Below are 19024 nucleotides of genomic sequence, written 5' to 3'. Positions count from 1 at the left end.
ATAATGCATATTTATTTCATTTTTAAAGACCTTAGATACAGTATCATAAGAGGATAACTTTTTTAAACATAAATGAACACTTCATTCCTTCAGTAGAATCACTAAATTGGGATTACATGTTATTTTACTGGACAGCAAGGGTAGGAAAGATGTAATCGGAAAAGTAACCAAAGCTGTCATTATGTTTTTCAGTAAAAAGTACAACATTTGCTTCTGAAAAGTAGCAGAATACAAGTATAAAGTTGCATTAAATGCAAAAACTCATGTACACAATTTGTACGTTCTATCTATCCTCTACTAAAGATAGAAAAAAGGTTTCAAAGTGTTGGTCAATGTTTGCCAGCAGGAGGAATAAGAGCAAGTGAACCACTACCATACAGAGCTTGAAGAAGGTAATAATCCAGTTTTAATTTCAAACCAACTATTTCCATTAGGAACATTCTTGGATGCCATTTATCTTCATGTGTTATTAAGTGAAGGGAAGGAGCTGATTATGGATGATTTAGGTATCATGTTGCCAGGGCCGTCCTTCCCTACTGGCCGATCATGCAGGCTGCATGGGGCCTCAAGCAGGGGGCCTCGGCTTATGCGCTCGGCTTGTGCGCAGTTCTCAGATGGGTTATTGTATGAGTCAAATGTACAACTTGCAAATGTTGTAAAAGTGAAATGTTAAACTTTTGCCAATTGCCATATTAAAACATCAGCTGCAATTCACGACATGAAGAAGGCAGTTTCTGCAGAGCATACAGGCTAATGGAGATGCAGTTATTTCTAGCATTCTTTATTTACCATTCATTCAAGTATTGTATGCCTTTTATCTGCTAATATACAGGAGGAAGAGTGATAAACTGTCTGTCTAGTTGGCTTACATAACAGTTAAAGTTTACAGCTTAAAAAACATGGAGCCTTTTTTTCCCCCTTTTATTCATTGCTATGTCAATTTGTACATTTCATGGTGATGCTCAGCCTCTCCCCTTAACTCCTAACAGTCATCATGTCAACCACAACACAGAGAATTACTGATAGAAATGTAGTTGTAGTTGTTGATACATTGCTGACAGAGGGAACTACATTTGAATACAGATTTAAGAAATATCAGTTTTTGAGCATGTAATAAGCATGTTTTGTCTTGACTATATTACAACTATATTATAATAAAATATAGTATGTATATTATTGAATTGATTATGATTATTAGAAGAAGTAGTTTATTTGCATTAATTATATTTTAATCTTTTTGAGGCTAGTATTTGGCAGGAAATGCAGACGTATTCACCTGTAAACGTATACTGAACGATACATGCACATTTACTTCACAAAAAAGTAACTGTGTTGATGATAATAATAATAATAATAATAATAATAATAAACAGGAATTATATGTACTATATTACAACTATATTATAATAAAATATAGTATTTATATTATTGAATTGATTATGATTATTAGAAGAAGTAGTTTATTTGCATTAATTATATTTTAATCTTTTTGAGGCTAGTATTTGGCAGGAAATGCAGACGTATTCACCTGTTAACGTATACTGAACGATACATGCACATTTACTTCACAAAAAAGTAACTGTGTTGATGATAATAATAATAATAATAATAAACAGGAATTATATGTACTATATTACAACTATATTATAATAAAATATAGTATTTATATTATTGAATTGATTATGATTATTAGAAGAAGTAGTTTATTTGCATTAATTATATTTTAATCTTTTTGAGGCTAGTATTTGGCAGGAAATGCAGACGTATTCACCTGTAAACGTATACTGAACGACATACATGCACATTTACTTCACAAAAAAGTAACTGTGTTAATGATAATAATAATAATAATAAACAGGAATTATATTTGCAAAGTATTTTGTTTCCAAAACATTTGTTTTCACTCCTGTTGGTTGGGGGGCTCATCTCACAATGTCGCTTGGGGCCCCAAGTTGGCCAGGGACGGCCCTGCATGTTGCTAGGCCCATCAGCGGGGCCAGGTCACCGGGACCTCCAGCCCACCATGCGCACGGCCCGCACCGCTGCACTGCTGACAGATGCTCTTCTCTCTTTATTGCTCTTTCTCTGCTCAATTTGGCTTTTTCGGGGTTTTGTGACGGATATCCACAAGTTGATCTCAACAAAGGCACCAATGCATATCAGAGCTGCGCACGGTGAAGCTTAGAAAAAGAAATAAAGACTAATCATCTCCATCTGCAAGACTCAAAATGCGTCACGAACAACAAACCCTCCTATCAGCCACCTGTGTTGTGAAACTTTCCCATACATTTCCACTACGCAATTAATAAAATCCTGCTGCGACCTGCCAATAAAACCCTGTCTGTTATAAAATACAGTAACTAAATATATCAATTGAAGAGTTACCAAAAACGTGGGTGTGTAGATAAAGAGTTAGAGGAGGGGGGGGGGGGGGGGGGGGAGGGAGGGAAGGAGTGATCTACTGGCAAGTGTGAAAACACAGCCTCATCCAGCGACCTTTAGTATTCAAATCCCCTCTATACCGGCGCCAGGATCAGAATCTGCTGAGTACTAAAAATATGCATGGTTGCCGAAGCAACGGCGTGACCTGGGAGGGATCCAGTTTCATTTTTGTGCCTCGAGTACGTACCACGAATCCCAAAAGCTTTATCATCCCGAGTCCAACCATACATGTTTCCCTCACTGATGTCAGGAGCGTCCCGTCCCCTCCTCATTTTTATTTAATTTATATACACCTCAATCATTTTTTTTACATGATCAACTGATCGAACTATATTTACTATATATACTGTATGTATTTATATTTTTTACTTCCAATACAAATCTTTCAGTGTTAAAATGTAATAGTTCATTGCTTTTGGTGAGGGCGTTCTTTCAACAATATGCAATTTTCTTGAACCAATAATGGTCTAAAAATGAAGAATGTATTGTTTATCATTATCATAATTATTTCTTAAACCTTATGCCGTACGCCAAAAGTTGTTATTATGACTGCTCTATGATTACAATGTCAAACCCCTTTGTTATATCCATCCAGAAAGACAAGTATAAAAAGGATAATGTGTGAGTTTAAGGAGGAGTTCCATATTTCTCTACATGTTAAGGTTGAAGATACAAGCTGGACATAAAGGGAACAATCAGGGGAAAAACAGGGACATATCAGGATGCATTTTCCCAACAAGTCTGACCTAAAAACAAAGGTTCTTCTAAAAAAGCAAAGCAAGTCAACCCAATAGTAAGGTTCTAAATGCTTGCGAGACAACAATAGAAAATAAAACCGATTGAGGTATTTTCCGAGGGATGGTTGACAGATTTATGTGGCATCTTCTGGTCTGGCAAGGGATCACAACCATTGAAACATTAGCGAGAACATGATCACAAACAAGGCAGAAGCTAGACTCAAGAGTGCTCCAAGCTAAATAAAAACTGGAAGACCAAGGTGACCTGGCAAAGCACTCAGACTGAGGGGTTGAGGATCCACATTATGCCAAACACAAGGAATGTCGAAGGTTTATGTCCCACAAGGGAGAAAGAGGAACAACTAATTACAGAGCAAGGCCAGCTGTTTCCTCCTTGTTTCAGGGTTCATTCCAGTTTCCTTCTCAATTCATCTTTCCTCGTTTACTCGACTTGAAAGACGTCCCAATTTCTTAAATGTGATCAGAAGGTCAACATCGAGGCTGCCAGAGACGAGCGTTATCACAACACTTGTGTAAATGCTCTGCCCCCAACTGGCAAAATTGCACACAATTACATATTTGTCATTATTTTAACATGGTGTCCTTTTAATCTCATGAATACCAAGAGATGGATGAATACTTTTCAATAAACAAACTAAGTTGAAGCGGGTTTATTTCGGGTTAAGCCCATTGATGTCTGATACAGCAGACTTTATAGTAAGATATGTCTAGCATGTCCTGATTTGTTAGAGCAAAGATTTGTGTTTTTCATCCCTCTGGCAAGCGTAAATCCCAAAACATTGATTTATTTCTTCTAAAAGAACATTTGTCTAGCCAGCACATGAAAACAGCTGGTTTGATGGGTTTTAATGTTCCCAAGCATGACAGCTGCTTTCTCTGGTGAGCCATCTTCAATATAACTTCTTAAATTAGCCACAATAAATAAATGGGTTTCTCTTATTCTAACAAGCCATCATGTAAGAAGTTCTTAATGCTAATAAGTCATTATTCATACTGAAGGTTGCTCACTTTCTAGTAAGCCAACAGTATACGACTAAAAAGTGACGGAGCACTGCGATCTCCGTTTGGCTCATCGATACCAACAGTCTCTTCATTCTGGGAAAAGCATTGCACAACAAAGCAGCCGTGAGATGTAATCAAACACCAGCCTCAAAGAGCTCTAATCTCGGTCTTTGTTTCCCCTCATATTATGCTCCTCATTATTTTGATTTGCTCTCTTTTTGTTGAGCCCGGGCTTAGAGTTGGCAGGGCCGCTGAAGAATTATCCGAGAAGGGAGATTAGGAGAAAGTTGGTGAGGAGTCTTTAAGGCGATCTGATCTCTTTCGTTTGTTGTTAGTCCACACACGGCTAAAGAGATCCAAACTGTTTGTGAGGCTTCATTCAGGTTATATTGAGGGTGACAGGAGGCCCGATCTCCAAGATGGATCAAATATTGTAGAAATCATGAGATGAGAATTCAATTGTGTTGCTATTCTGCTCATCAGCCATCAGATGGTGTTGTTGAGTCACTGGAAGGAAACGAAGGCGGAAAGTGGCTCAGTGAGCAGTTCAAGTGTCCTCTGAAGGAGCTCCTATACTCTTTAGAAATCCTTCAGTGCACAGATGAAAATGGCATCCTTACACATCTCTGTGTTACATGCAGCTGCTCGGGCACCACTTGCACCTGAAACACAGCAAACGTAGAGAGTGGAACCACATTGGACTTGTTCAAACAAAAGTGCGGAGCAGGAGAGCAGTAGCATGTTATGCTTTGTGGACTGCGGTGAACGCGTCCCGTCCAAGACATATACAGGGCTGACGAACCGGTTTGAAAGAGTGGAGGTCTCCACCTGCTTTGTTCTGTCGCACAGAGGCGATGCTGTACAATACAACCTAGTGTTTCAGCTGCCTTGTACATTAATAAAGTACAATAAACGCCTCTGTTAGACGGCAGAGTATGAATGCACACTGCAAGATTAAGTTCATCTGTGGAAACGAGTGATCAGCTGTCACCTAGAATGATTCATGATCAAGTTAATTAAATAAATGCCCTCTGCAGTTTAGCGGCCATGCGACTGCCTTGAAAGTGGAGATGGTGGTTTCTCACACATTGCATTCCTGTGACAGTACAATGAGCCTTTGTGTAGCCGAAGAGGAATTGCAAGTTTCTGCCAAATGATCCCTTGTCTTCCATGTTTGGTCTGCGGAGCATTGATAATTATACCCCAAGGTAAGGTGATGCGCATCTCTTCCTCTCCATGCATCCTCATGACCTGCTCACTCTGCATGGCCTGGGGTTGACCTGAGATGGCCTCAATGCTTCCCAAAGCTCTTCCTATGATTACATTTACAACCCCGGCCTTATCTAACAGCTGGAACACGGGCCAGACCTCCTAGTTTTACATTTTAACCTTCCTGTGGATCTTCATGTCTGTGGTAGGTGGAACAGCTTGTAAAAATATATATTATTGATATGATTTAGAGTCGTATTATTGATATTGAACACCTGTAGTGCAACGATCATGTTGACTGGTGAAGGGGAGAGTTGGCGCCGACGCCTTGATGCATTCCTTTCAGCTCTTTTGGAAGGACACAACAGACCGGTGATAAAACTTGCTCTTAAAGAGAAAAGTGAAACAAGCTCTTAATCTGTAGCTGACCTGAATCTGAAATGAGAAAGAACAAAGCTCAAACTTGCAGCCAATCCATTAAATTCCATAGAAACTCTGTAGATACTAGGAAAAATATTTAGTTTATTGAACAGAATAGAAAACACTTAGTTGGACATAGTTGGGTTATCTAACATGGAAGGTGCAGTACAGATGTCTACATTTCAGTCATCCAAAAGCAGAGTTTCCTGTCGCCGCCGATCACGCAGAGCGGGAGCGTGCGGTGCCAGCTGAGGCCCGATCCCACTGTGGCAGATCCAATAGTAACCGGCTGAAACGAGATCAGTTTGTGACATGAGATTGGAGCTGTGAAGAACAGTAGAAACAAGTGATCATAACAGTACAAAGCCTATTGCTCACCTGCGGGTGACCAAGATGGTGGATAAATAACTGACTACAGATCTTTCCCGGACATCCAGTGGTGGCAAAGAGGTTTTGATTGGCTCGAGACCACCTAAGGACGGGTAAAACATGTCTTTAAAATGTCATCACACATCACAACTAAATCAAACGTTTGGAATTGTACTTGAAATGTTTGTACATAAAAACAAACCAATATGAATATGTGTTATCTTATCAGAGCAGGCCAGGAGGGACTTTTTTAAATCTTTTTCCAGTAAGTGACAAATAGTTACCGCTAAGAACACCTATGTGCTAAACACCAGGAAACTAGCAAAAAGCATACGTGACAAAACAACTCTTTTAAACTCATACATTGTCAAGAATGTATGCATCAGCCCATCAAATACTGGGGAAATCAGTTGAAAAAATATGTTACTTGGTGAAAATGGATGAAAAAAGCAAAAAGAAAGCCTTACAACTAGGGTGGTCAAGTTAACGCAAAAAAAAAATGAACGTCACTAATTATTTTAACGCGATTAACGCATGTGTATTTTTGGTCCTCGGCCGCCCCGTAGTTTCAGAGCGCATCGAGTTTAAAATACCATCTAGAAGCTGATGCTGACAGCCCCGCTCCTGCGGCCCGCTTGTGGCAGACCACACTTCCACGCTCACCGGCAGGCACCGACTGGCCATCGGGAGGACCGGAAGGGTGTGTGTATGTGTGGCGCGAGCGAGGCACACCTTACGTGTTGTTGTTGTTAGCATCTGGTGCTAGCTAACTGCGCTAACGGACATAAGGAGCTGTTTCAATGAAAACAGAGGAGCGACATTTCGCCGACAACTGCGCCGAGCACTTGACTTTATGCAGGAAGCCAGACAGCGGGACATTGTACGAAAAGTCAGCACGGATAGTGCGCAACATGATTGCAGCGTCTAGGCAGCTCCCGTTCGAGCATATATGCCTTGAGCTGCACATAGCTCCAACGATCCATCACAGTGTCCACACACACACACACACACACACACACACACACACACACACACACACACACACACACACACACACACACACACACACACACACACACACACACACACACACACACACACACACACACACACACACACACACACACACACACACACACAAACAAGAGAGGTTCCAGGTTGAATTGAGGCGAATATTTGTAATGTTCAGAGTGTGTGTGTTTAATATTCATGAGGATATTTGTCATTGTTCAAATGATAATAAACAAACATATAAAGCATATTTGTCCACTCATATGTTGATAAGAATATTAAAAACTTGAAAAATATCCCTCTAGAACAGATAACAAATGTGCGATTAATCGCGATTAACTATGGACAATCATGCGATTAATCGCGATTAAATATTTTAATCGACGGACAGCCCTACTTACAACAGTTAAAAAATAGAGTAGAAATACATGTTTCTTACTTGAATAACCTTGCTTTATCTATGTGAGCTGGTCGTTTTTCCTGGGGGTAACTGCAACGAATAAAAACAAGGTTTAAAGCACATCTCATCCTATAGTGCACCTATAGTAAACCAATTCATCATATTTCCCACATTCCCCTAGTTACCTGGAGCGAGTTATGTCCCAGATGAGCCAGTCGTTGCCGGCCACAGCCCCCACTTTGATGGTGTTTGTGAGGCACCAGTCTGCGGACATGAGTGGGGACTGACCACAGTCCAGGGACAGAATGGCCTGCTGGGTAACCAGGTCATAGAAGCGAATAGTTCCCTTCTTCTCTGCCACCATTAACTGGAGCAAATCAGACGGGTCAATTAAACAATCATTATAGTTCATGTTTCTGCTGTGGGTGAATCCCCAGCATCCATTACAGCTCTTTCTGGACTACAGTCATTAGAAGATTTTGATTTACAGGAAATAATGTGCAATATGAAAGACATAATGCATTATCATTTTGAATTAAACATATACCTGTGTCACTTCTCATAGATTTTCTAAATACAAGACACGAAATAACTAAGTTTATAGTTAACTGTTTTAATAATCTTGCCCTTTCACATTGTAACTGCACATATCTAAATTTGTATTCCATTATATTTCAATGTGTACAGGTTTACCTATATCCATCCATATTCAATGTAAATATTGCTATATTTTAATGATATTATAGTTCTCTTAAAATAGTCAAATGTAATACCTTTTAAGACCCTTTCCATACATTTTAAGACCTCTTCGCCACTTTGAGTTTTAACCGGTTACATTGGCGACACATTTTACCTCACATTTACTATATACAGTATTGATTGTCCTTCCTCCTTATCGTCCAACCATTTGGACGCAGACTTGCATTTCCCCATAACGATGTTGTTTAACAACTGGCGTAAACTGACCTTCGCACGCTATCAAGCAGTGAGCGTGCGACGTCCTGTTCAGATGACGTCAAACCCAACGGGATGCCATAAATAAACTACACAGAATCACACTACACACCTACTCCATGATTACATTCAGGCAGACTGTAGAATACAACCTCTTTGGACAATTTATATACTTATTGAAAACAAGCTACAACATGTAATACCTTGGAAAATGCCATTGAATACTTTTTAATAGCCTTCATTTTCGCTAAATTTATTTATCAACTTTTAATACTTTTTAAGACCCCGCGGACACCCTGTTATGTGTGCACCAATAACACAAAGACAAATTCCTATGTGTTAACCTACTTGGCAATACACCTGTTTCTGATTCTGATTTATCCTTAATGGCGGCAGGCAAAATGGGCTTCTACCAATCAGAGGGCCACTGGTTCGATTCTCAGCCCCTGTCGTTGACATGAAGTCGCGTCCTTGGGCAAGATACTTAATCCCGAACTTGGGTACTTTAGTCACTTTGGATAAAAGCCAAAAATAAATAACATGTCATGTAAATGCAAAGCAGGCTTTTGCCTTCAGACAAAGCAAGAGATGCTAAATGTTGATAAAGGAAGTGAAATGAACAACCTTATCAAACATATAATCTCATTTCCTGGATTTCATTGTGCTTTAAACATTGATTGCTAGTTTATTTTGAGCCTTATGGAAAGCATCTACAAATCAATGTTGCATTAGAGGACATTTCACAGAGTAATTGACATGTTATGTTTGGTCAGAATCATAACTGTGCTCGTTTGACCAGTCACAAAATGAATGATGCCTGAATGAGGATGCCTAGTCAAAACTTATCTAGGAAGGCCAAATCACCGGACCTCTCTTCTAATAGTCACCTAGCTTTAGACACTGAGACACCTACATTGCATTTTTCACAAGTCACACTTCAGGCTTACTTCACACCTGATCTGTCTGAATACATTCTGCAGTTCAAAAGTTTGACCTCAGAATACGAGCATGTTTCTGAAGCAAAGCCCTCTTACCTTAAAGGCTTCTTCGGGGTGCCAGCACACACTGATGCCCGGGGAGCGAAGTCTGAGAGTCGTGCTTTCATTTCCATCCAGGTCCCACACCCTGTAGAGATAAAGATGAGCATTCAAATGCATAAACAATTGTATGACCTTGTATGCTTTGAGTGAACTGGTACTGCCATTATATTAGCACAACAATTGTATTCAAACTGAAAGTGTGAGCATTCTTTAAAAGTACTGTTTGTTACCAGCTTCACAAAGACCTAATCAGCTCTCATTAGTATTGTCCCGGATTGATCAGACTTGAAGTGTGAACCGCTCTTGGCAAAAAAATCTAAAACAAAATCCACTAGCTCTTAATTAACAACAAAGATGGGGTTTTAAAGCACTTCCAAGAATAGCATCAGTGTTGCAGCCACCTTGGGAAGCTCACAGAATAACTGAGAAGAGTTCCCCTTCCCAAGGTTTCATTTTTGGTGGAGTTTGAAACAAAATAACATAGTCCAAACGGCCTGAATGTAACACATACAGCCTTGATCCAGCAGATATTAGGTAACAAGTTACACCCTATGCCAAAAAAGACAATTTATCATTTCTTTGACAGCATTCAAGCTAGTTTTCAATACAAGGCACACAACTATGAGGCTTTATTGCACACAATGTGGGCATTTATTCATCCAACTCCATGTTTTCTCATAATTAATCTGACGCTCGCTTGTTGCATGCCAGTCAGGTATTTCATGGTTTTTCAGGGAAAAGGGGCTTTTCCCCTCAGATCTGTGAAGACAGACAGACTAATGCTGGAATCCTCTTTCAGGAAAAAAGCCAGCTTCACATTACATTGAGCTATGATAGCATGGGGCAGGAGGGGGTGGGGGACACACACATCACCCTTGCCTGAGTCGACGTTACGCTCCACTCACATTACAGAAAATGTTTCAAGTGGGCGGCCGGCTGCCATTCAATTTCTGTGAGAACATAGAGGGCAGCAGGATGGACGTCAGTTAAGGAAGATCGGCGGAGAAAAGTTGAAAAGCTTTGTGCAAATAAAGGGGGCCTCTAAACCAAACCAAGATTAAAGGCTTGTGTGAGGAATATGACCAGTCGTAATTTAAATAATAGTTGATCTAAATAAGACCCATGATAGCAAAAGCAGCTGAGAAAGACCACGGATGTAATGAATCCGCTGGATGGAGGGAACACTGGATCCTGAGACAAGAAAAGGTGGGGACGAGGCCACAGGGGTGGAGGGGCTGCAAGTGTTTCTGGGAATATTAAACAAACGCTTGAGGAGCTCAGGAAGGTGCAGACTGATGAGATCATGCAAGACACATTATTTAATAAAGCCCAAAAAGTACCCCCAAAGATTATCTAAATGTCAAATGTGTTGTTAGAGAGATTGATGTCCTCAGTGGTGCCGCGGTGTAGAGGAGGATAGGCCCCTTCTCAGATGAACACTCAACCTTTCCTGTCTCCTCTCCCTGCAGCAGGACAGAGCCCCCTGGAACTCTGGGAGTCTTTTCTCTGCCCGTGTGCAGACTCAGCCAGAGGCTCCATAAGTGAGACTGAGCAGGAAAAAAAGCCCCAGACCACACCAGCAAAACAAGGACTAAACCCTATTCTTTCAAACCCAGAGGCCAAGCAGAGCTCAATAGCACGCTACACCACCATCGGCCAAACTGTGGTTGACCACTCTGCCCTTCAAACGGAGAGCCCCGGACCCCCACAAAAACATAACCTCCGCCAAACGAGGTGAAAGACATGAGACACGAAAAACACGCATGACCGTTTCTGATAAAACACTGCGTAACTGCATAACACTACATCAAGCAATAACACTCCGCGTCCATGTACAACAGAGTTGAAAAGGACATCTGAAGTCCTGTATTGTGTTATCTCGGTGAGAAAACAGCGTTACGGTTTGTCTATGTTTCCCATAAGTGGAGGAAACGGGAAATGCCGTTAGCGCTGCAGGATCTGATTTATTGTAGAGAGCCGAGTAAATAATCGGAGGTGACTCTCTGGAGGGAGCGAACTGGAAGAGGCAAACAATATAATCCCATCACAGTGCCTCGCAGAGTGGATGCTTGCATCAGTATCTTTTTAAACTGGACCTGCTCGACATTTGAGTTTGACAGTCTAACATCCTCAGTTTAAGAAAATGCCAAACTTCTAATGTTGAAAGAGTGAAATAAATCATTTGACATATTTATTGGGGTGGCTTGTTTTCACCGACACACCTGGCAAGGTCAGTGATCAAGTTTAGGCGACGGGATAGAGCAGTCATTTCTAACAAGGCGTATTTGAAGGGCTCAGACTAAGCTAAAAACAAACAAGGTGATTAATAACATAAATATAGTGATGCATATTATATTCCCTTTGGGCTAATACATCTCCCTTAATCCTACTAAGTAGTGCTTAAAGGAGGAAGATAAACACATTAATATGATTAACAGTTTGATGATTACAGTTTAAACAGATGGCTAAAAGCTAAGGAAAATGCTTGACATAGCTACAAATGATTAAATAATGGCTAAAACATCCAGCTTTTACCACACCAACATCAACCATTAATGACATATTCATTGTATGAAAAATGTTGTTACAATATCTATGTTTTTATAACTAGTCATGTTTAATAACATCCAGTCAATAATCTGTTCTTAAATATGTGTATCAAGGGTAGTGTTAATGAAGGGCAGGTAACTAAGTACATCTAGTATTTGTTTTTCCCTTACCTTTCATATATACTTTTGTTAGCTTAGAGAAAATGATTGGACTTTTTACTCTACTTCGTTTGGCTGACAACTTTAATACTGAAGTAAGGTTTTGAATGAAGGACTTTAACTCAGAGTATTGTTTCAGTGTGGTGTTATTACATTAACTTAAGGAAAGGTTCTGAATATTTTTTCCACCACTGAGGACAGAGTACTTGAGTTCATGAGGGGTACTTCAGTCCAAGAAGGGATGGAAGACACATTGAAAGCATGGATGAGATATCAAGCTGTTGTAATTTATTTCAATTTCACAACATAAGGGATCAAGAAAAGCGATTATCACTGAGAACAGAACAAAGTACTTAAAACCATATACATAATGCAGCATGTGTGCCGTGTCCTCAGTTCATCTGCAAACTCACTCAACCTCAAATCCCCTCAGGGATCCTGCAGTGTCCCCTGGTGAACCCTAGGTGGCACATTTCCCCACAGACTCTCCATCTGCACTGATACTCTGAGATGTTGAGACTACATGAACCGAACTCCGCTGAGGGGGGGGGAGTCTGCTTCCCCACCTCGATGCTGCAGCATCAGGTTGCATGTTGGCTACAGCCAAGTTCCCACAACTACAGGGGACAGTGATGACAAAGCTAAGCAAACTTATAGTAGAGGCGCGGCTGCCAAACCTAACAGAGTGATGGAGAGGTCAGCAGCATATACATGCAGGCAAACACTCCCTCCCTCCCTTTCTGCAGGACCAGCTTCCTCCTCTCATATCCAGCCTCAGTTTGTGTGGGCTGACTGGAAGGTCCTCTCCTGTTAACTTGATCTATCCCTTGTTCCGCCTCTGTCTTCCTCTGGCGTCCCATATTTTCTCAACATGACAGAATTTAAATCTTTCAGCAGATGGAGCACACTCCTGTTTTCTCTGGCCGGTCAGCGGAGGAAGGGGAAGAGGAGAGCGGAGGAGACTCAGAGGGCCTGATGTGGCTGTCAGAGGGTCACCGCTTCATGTGGTCGTGGATGTTATTATTGTTTATGAAAACGCCACATGGGCTGCATAAGAGTGATTTTGAAATAAATTACTTAACAAAGTCAGGACTGTTCTTACTGTACATGAGCAATATGAAAGCAGGGCCCAGCACTGCAGCTCAGCTTTGCATGGTGCAGTAGAGGTACCCTACTGGGTGGGGGGGGGGGGGGGGGTTGCTGTCCCTGAGCTGACCCTGGTTACTGACACACTTTTTCCCCTCCTCTAGCATTCATTTAAAAGGAAAATGTGGGGCCCCTGTTATAGGCCCCCCGTTAGAGAGGAACATTTTTCTGCAGCTAATTGGATTTCCATATTTAACCAATTAGCTAGAAAAGCTACAAAGCAGCCCTGTGCTTATGCAAAGTCACACCGTAGCATGTTGTGCTTAGCATCATGTTTCACTGTGGAAACACCGTCAGGAGTTTCTGCACCATTAACAGAGAACAGAGCTGAAAATCAGAAGCTGGGAACACACACACATATGGAAATAAAAAAATGTTGGACCTGCAAGTGTGGTCATCACTGACGGAAGCAATTTGTTTCCCCTCTGTTGGCTCGAACACCAAATGGTTAATGTAGCCGGTGTGGCCCTCCATTACCTAGGAAACAGCACAGAAAAACAAAATGTAAACCAAACAGAAAAGGCATGATCAATACACAGTTAAATAAATTAGCATTTATAGGAAAGTTGTGATTACTACACAGGCTACAGCTACGCTTTCTATGAGCACGGCTACATTTCCTGTATCACTAAGTGCAAAATGTCAGAGCTAAGTAGAGAGACTTTGATGCCAACTGACAAGCGTAGTTCTGGCCAATGTGCTCCAGATGTTGAACTACCTTGACTTCATGCCTATCCTGAAGATCAGAAGTCAGCAGGCGTAGCTTTCTGTCAGCTGCAGCAGTGCAAAATCTACAAAGAGAGAGGAAGAGGAAAGAGAAAGGGAGAATGTGAAAACAAACAAAAGGATAACATCCAAACGGAGTCAGACTGTATGGACACAATGACAGATGACATGAATGCCTGCGACCGCCTAGACTGACACCTCTGGATGAGTGTCGGTGTGTGTGTGGTAGAAACTTGGACAGCGATCAGTAGAAACGCTGCCAGGGAGATTCTAATTGCAAGCTAAGATAAACACGGAGAAAAACAAGATTCCTCACGGCATTTACGCGGGTCTCAGTTGAAAAACCTGTGCGGAGCCAGGCAGAGGACTTTCCCTCTAATCATCGTAGTGTACACCAGTGCCTGCAATTATTCACACAATTACACTAACTCACTTATGACAAGAAAAACACACACATATCACCAGAATAAACAGACAGCGGTTCACACATTTTCAGTCGCAGGCACAGATGGATTTGGCATGATGTCACTACAAACACCCTTAACGTGCTTCGGAGCATTACTGCTACAGTAGATTATATTATATTAGGATAGGCCTTCTAACCCTACAAATTAGTGTTGTACTTTGGAGAAAAGCATGGAACAAATTCTGGCTGTTTTTGGCTTTTCTTTTTTTTTTTACTTAAATGTCAAAGCAATTTTCTTTATTGATCTCCAATATGCTCGTAAAATTAAATACCAGAACAAGTTCAGCTTTGCTTTTGTTGAGCAGTGTTATTGTTTTAACAGAAGACAAAGATGAGAGTGTATTCTTTCCGAGGTGATGTCACCACAAAGCACACGTTAACAAAGAGACCTGGCAACATTAAGTAAATACCAACTCTTTGGGGAACTTCTTCAGTTGTGAGAAGAATAAATATCTTCTTATCTTTTGCCAAGAGAAAGATGAGAATATTGCTGCCACCCTTGTATCTGAAGCTACAGTTAGCAGCCGGATAGCTTAGCATAAAGAATAGAAACAGGAGAAACAGCTGGTCTATTTCTGTGAGTAAAAGCACACGCATAAGATTGGGTTTGACTCAACTGATGCTACTTCACTTTAAGATATCATAGACGTCCCTTTTCTGACATAAAAACTGGTATGGTGAGAAAATCTGCTCCAAGGAGAATTGTGATAGGTCAGTTGCTGTGCAGACACAACATGTGTGCAATGGCAGAGTCCAACATGTAATTAAATAAGGCTGTAGCTTGTCAGATGGGGCAGACTGTTTGTCTATGCGATCGGCCATGCCACAGCAGGTTTTTTATTCTCTAACAAGCATTAAATTGGTATATTTAGTGCACAATGGTGGGCTTTATTTGTCAGATGTGACAATGCACGCCTGTAGATTGCAGAATAAATGCTGAAATTACATGAGGTTTTGTGCTGCGTACAATGAATAGTTGGAGGAAGATAATTAATATGTGGTGTGTGTCTGGTCTTTGTAGGATTCATTATTCTTCACATATTCCCATTTTAAGCTGCTGTGGTGGATGTTGGCAGCTAAAGCCCCCTCCCCTCATCTCTCTCACTCTTTGGGCCCCTGCTTGAGGCCGGCCGTGAGAACGTTGTACTTTTCCTGGAAGGCACAGCTAAGTGCAGATCGAAAGGCGGGATGGAACCTGAGCGGCAGTCATCAGCGCAATAACATGTGCGCACGTCACAGTGCTGGCTGGAGGGCCGTGTGGAGTAAACCACAGAAGGCCAGGAATTATCGCTGCCTTTCCATTTCAATTACAGAAAGCCTAAACACCTCCGGGGAGATGGTGGAACATTCTCATCCACTGCTCAAATTAGGAGGAAACTCTTGCTTTCTAACAATCTACAGTTAGGCTACTTCCCTCCTGTCCAACCGGCCACCTGAAATAACTTGGCTCACATCCTGGCAGCTGCAGCGTGACAGTGAGAGGCGGTGATGGCTACTTTCACACAACGGCTGCTGTGCTTTCTCCACAACTGTCTCTTGTTCTGGTCAATGGACGAGTGTTCGTGAATAATTATTCTGTTGTGTTAAAGACATAGATGTCAACTTTCTGATGTGGGAGTGAAGTATGGCTTTTCACTTCCTAGTCCTAATAAAGGTTAAGATTACCTCTTACATTACAAGAGGCTCTAGAGCTGCTGATGTCCCACCATGAACACAGTCTTATGTTAAAAGCCAGTACGGTAATAATACGGTTTTACTTAACTTTACCTGAATAATGACAATTTGTCAGCACCACTTAACATAATAAATGAACAATTTAGCCGGTAGAGGGGCAAGTCCATCATAAGAAGGGTTGGTGGTTTAATCTCTAGTTCTATCTGTCAACATGTAAAGTGTGAGCAAGAAATGAAACGCCTCACTGATGCATGTGAATGGAAAACAATCTGAGAGTCAAATATGCCGCATCAAGGTTCAATAACTGTTTTATGGTAATGCTAAATGCAAAAAAAAAGAAAGGATTGAAAAGGAGGTGTGATACGCTTTGTTGGGAACAGCTGTGAAGCTGAAAATCTGTCAACTTGCTTTCCTTGTTGTGCACTAAATGAGTCTAGTAGCCACTAAGGAGAAGCAGATTAATTTAGCATGGACAAGACTGTATTCAAGATTAGTCATGAGCTCAGTTGCCAGTATAAGTATAATTTTCTGTCAAGCAGTGACATGTTTTTAAATGTTTGCATTTTCTTCAATGCATCATTATAATGTTCATGCATTCCAATTTACACAGCTCCAAAATATTTAACCATTGTCCTGCACCATGTAACTTGTTAGGGACATCTTATCCACACACCAACAGGTACTGGAAACAAAGAAGCCATACCTGATAGTGGGTATTCTGTCTAGCCGGGACTCTGGGCTCCAGGCGAGAGCATCGACACGTAATTCATGATGGAAAGCTCGAAGAACATTGAATTCAATCCCCTCAATGTCCATATCCTCCTCCTGTGGGAACAAGTGCGTATTTAGAATATAATATACTGTGCATTACTTTTGGTAAACCAGGATGATTGAGGCTGTGTCTCTAACCTGGAATAGACAGGTGCCCACAACCACATATTGGTTCCCACCGTAAGCCAGGAGAGAGGCAGGGGTACCAGAGCTGAAAGGACTGAATTCAACCACATGAACATAGTCCTCGCATGTCACAGTGTAACTGGGAGTTCGGCTAGAATCCTCCTGCATCCTGCAAACTGGCTTCAACTGTAAAAAAAATCAGAACAAAGAAAACAGAGAATCGTTTGTCTAATGATCAGCAAACAAATTATATTCAACACTGCAACAAAAGCAACATCTCTTAAATGAGTCACCAATGTTCTGCTAATATATTTTTTAAATATATAACTAGTGCTACTTCTAGTAATTTCTCCCATTACTGTAACAGGAATCTTTACATAACTATGTGCAGTAATAATGTAATATACACACTTGTCATATACAGCACTCTACAGTTCAACACTTATTTGTATTTAATAAATAATGTCACAACTTAGTTACAATCTACTTGAATGTGTACTTCTGTGAATTGTAATTATTTTCTATTTTAAATACTATGTGCATGCCTTTTCATATAATAGTGTTCTATTTTCTTCACATGTATCTAAACTTTGCTGCAACAATGTACATTTCCCCTTTGCAGGCCGAATAAAGGAATTCTGATACTTATTAATAAACAAAATGTGAATTATTCTGAGCTAATGTAGCCTGAAATGATTACTACTAGATATATCAGGGAATAATATAGCTTTGAAAACTGTCATAAACTTTGCCACACCATGTTATCAAGGTAGTCATTCCTTTAATATCTGTGCCAGAATTAGGACACTGATGTTTGCTTTAGTGATATAGTGCCTTTATTATTTAGGTCATTCCAAAATGTTATTACTTACAGCTGTCAAACATTAAATAGTGCCTAAATGTCTGAGGAGCAGTACCCTCGTAAAATACGAATGCAATGATTGTTGTCAGTTGCTTGGAAAGAACATCAGACCAGACCTAATTATACTATTTACGTTTAATATATTGTATATAGACTCGAGGCATCCATAAGCTAGCGGGTGGGTATTGTTACTAAGGTATATCGGCCACGGTCACCATTACATTCTGAAAAACAAATTCAAACCCACAAAGCAGTGCCGAATTAGACATGTTTAACTCAGATGTAGATATGACCAGAACAAACCAGAGACCGGCAACGTTACGTCCACAATGAGGCTGGCAGGTTGCTATAAGTAAAAAAAGGTAATTTGGTGTAAGGAAAGCTAGCTTTAATTTAACGTTATCTTATGTGAGCTACATAAACGGTGTAGCTTCAGTGTACTTTGTACTAACGCTACACATAACGGTACTGCGACACCGGCTAAAGAGCTAAAAACGTAACGTTTCAAGTGAACAGCTAGCTAGCAATTAGCAATAAACAGGCTTATATTACCCACTTTTTAAGGTAACACTTCGACTAACAGCTTACTAGTTACGTCTAGGTTAAGAAAGCATATTCCGGTTCAGAATACATTAAAAGACTGATAAACCTTACCACTTTATTTTCAATAATTTCTTCAAATCAAACGGTGCGCGCGTTTGACATGTTTTGAAGCTGTTTCCGGGTACGACATGGAATGTTCCAATGAATATAAATGTGAAGGGGGGTTTTGCAAAGCTTAAAGGAAAATCTCTAAATTGTGTTACAATACATTTGCGTAGGTGAGCTATAAAGTACATGTTTTGTATTTAATGATTCTTTATTTATGATCTTCCACATATTTATTAAGAAACAACGCAGTAGAAAAACACTTTATCTGGTCGACCTCACCTTTTGTTGC

General features: G+C 40.6%; 1 protein-coding gene across 3 annotated transcripts; it reads right to left on the bottom strand.

Annotated features, from left to right (window-relative positions):
- Positions 1-5913: 5913 nt before the first annotated feature.
- Positions 5914-18815, bottom strand: nup37 (nucleoporin 37). 3 transcript variants are annotated; one of them, XM_034074951.2, is made up of 10 exons: positions 18739-18815; positions 17235-17408; positions 17029-17150; positions 14178-14250; positions 13842-13936; positions 9600-9690; positions 7797-7978; positions 7651-7701; positions 6210-6303; positions 5914-6120 (listed from the first exon to the last, which is right to left on the bottom strand). In XM_034074951.2, exons 2-10 carry the CDS (start codon positions 17388-17390, stop codon positions 6007-6009), a joined length of 978 nt encoding a protein of 325 aa, XP_033930842.1. In that variant the 5' UTR covers positions 17391-17408; positions 18739-18815; the 3' UTR covers positions 5914-6006. The 3 variants fall into 3 exon arrangements, with proteins under 3 accessions (XP_033930842.1, XP_033930844.1, XP_033930845.1); XM_034074953.2 differs by lacking the exon at positions 18739-18815 and adding an exon at positions 18641-18711; XM_034074954.2 differs by lacking the exon at positions 18739-18815 and adding an exon at positions 18388-18423.
- Between the last annotated feature and the right edge of the window lie 209 nt (positions 18816-19024).

This window comes from Pseudochaenichthys georgianus, chromosome 23, assembly GCF_902827115.2.
Source record: "Pseudochaenichthys georgianus chromosome 23, fPseGeo1.2, whole genome shotgun sequence".
Lineage (NCBI taxonomy): Eukaryota > Metazoa > Chordata > Actinopteri > Perciformes > Channichthyidae > Pseudochaenichthys > Pseudochaenichthys georgianus.
The sequence above is the reverse complement of the archived record's forward strand: the minus strand, read 5'-3'. Positions and strand labels throughout refer to the sequence as shown.

Coding starts and splice junctions, on each gene's coding strand:
- nup37 (XM_034074951.2), bottom strand. CDS start 17,390: ATGCAGGAGGATTCTAGCCGAACTCCCAGTTACACTGTGACATGCGAG. Junction 7,702..7,796: donor TGGGACATAACTCGCTCCAG/GTAACTAGGGGA, acceptor TATTCGTTGCAG/TTACCCCCAGGAAAAACGAC. Junction 6,121..6,209: donor ACCATCTTGGTCACCCGCAG/GTGAGCAATAGG, acceptor ATCTCGTTTCAG/CCGGTTACTATTGGATCTGC.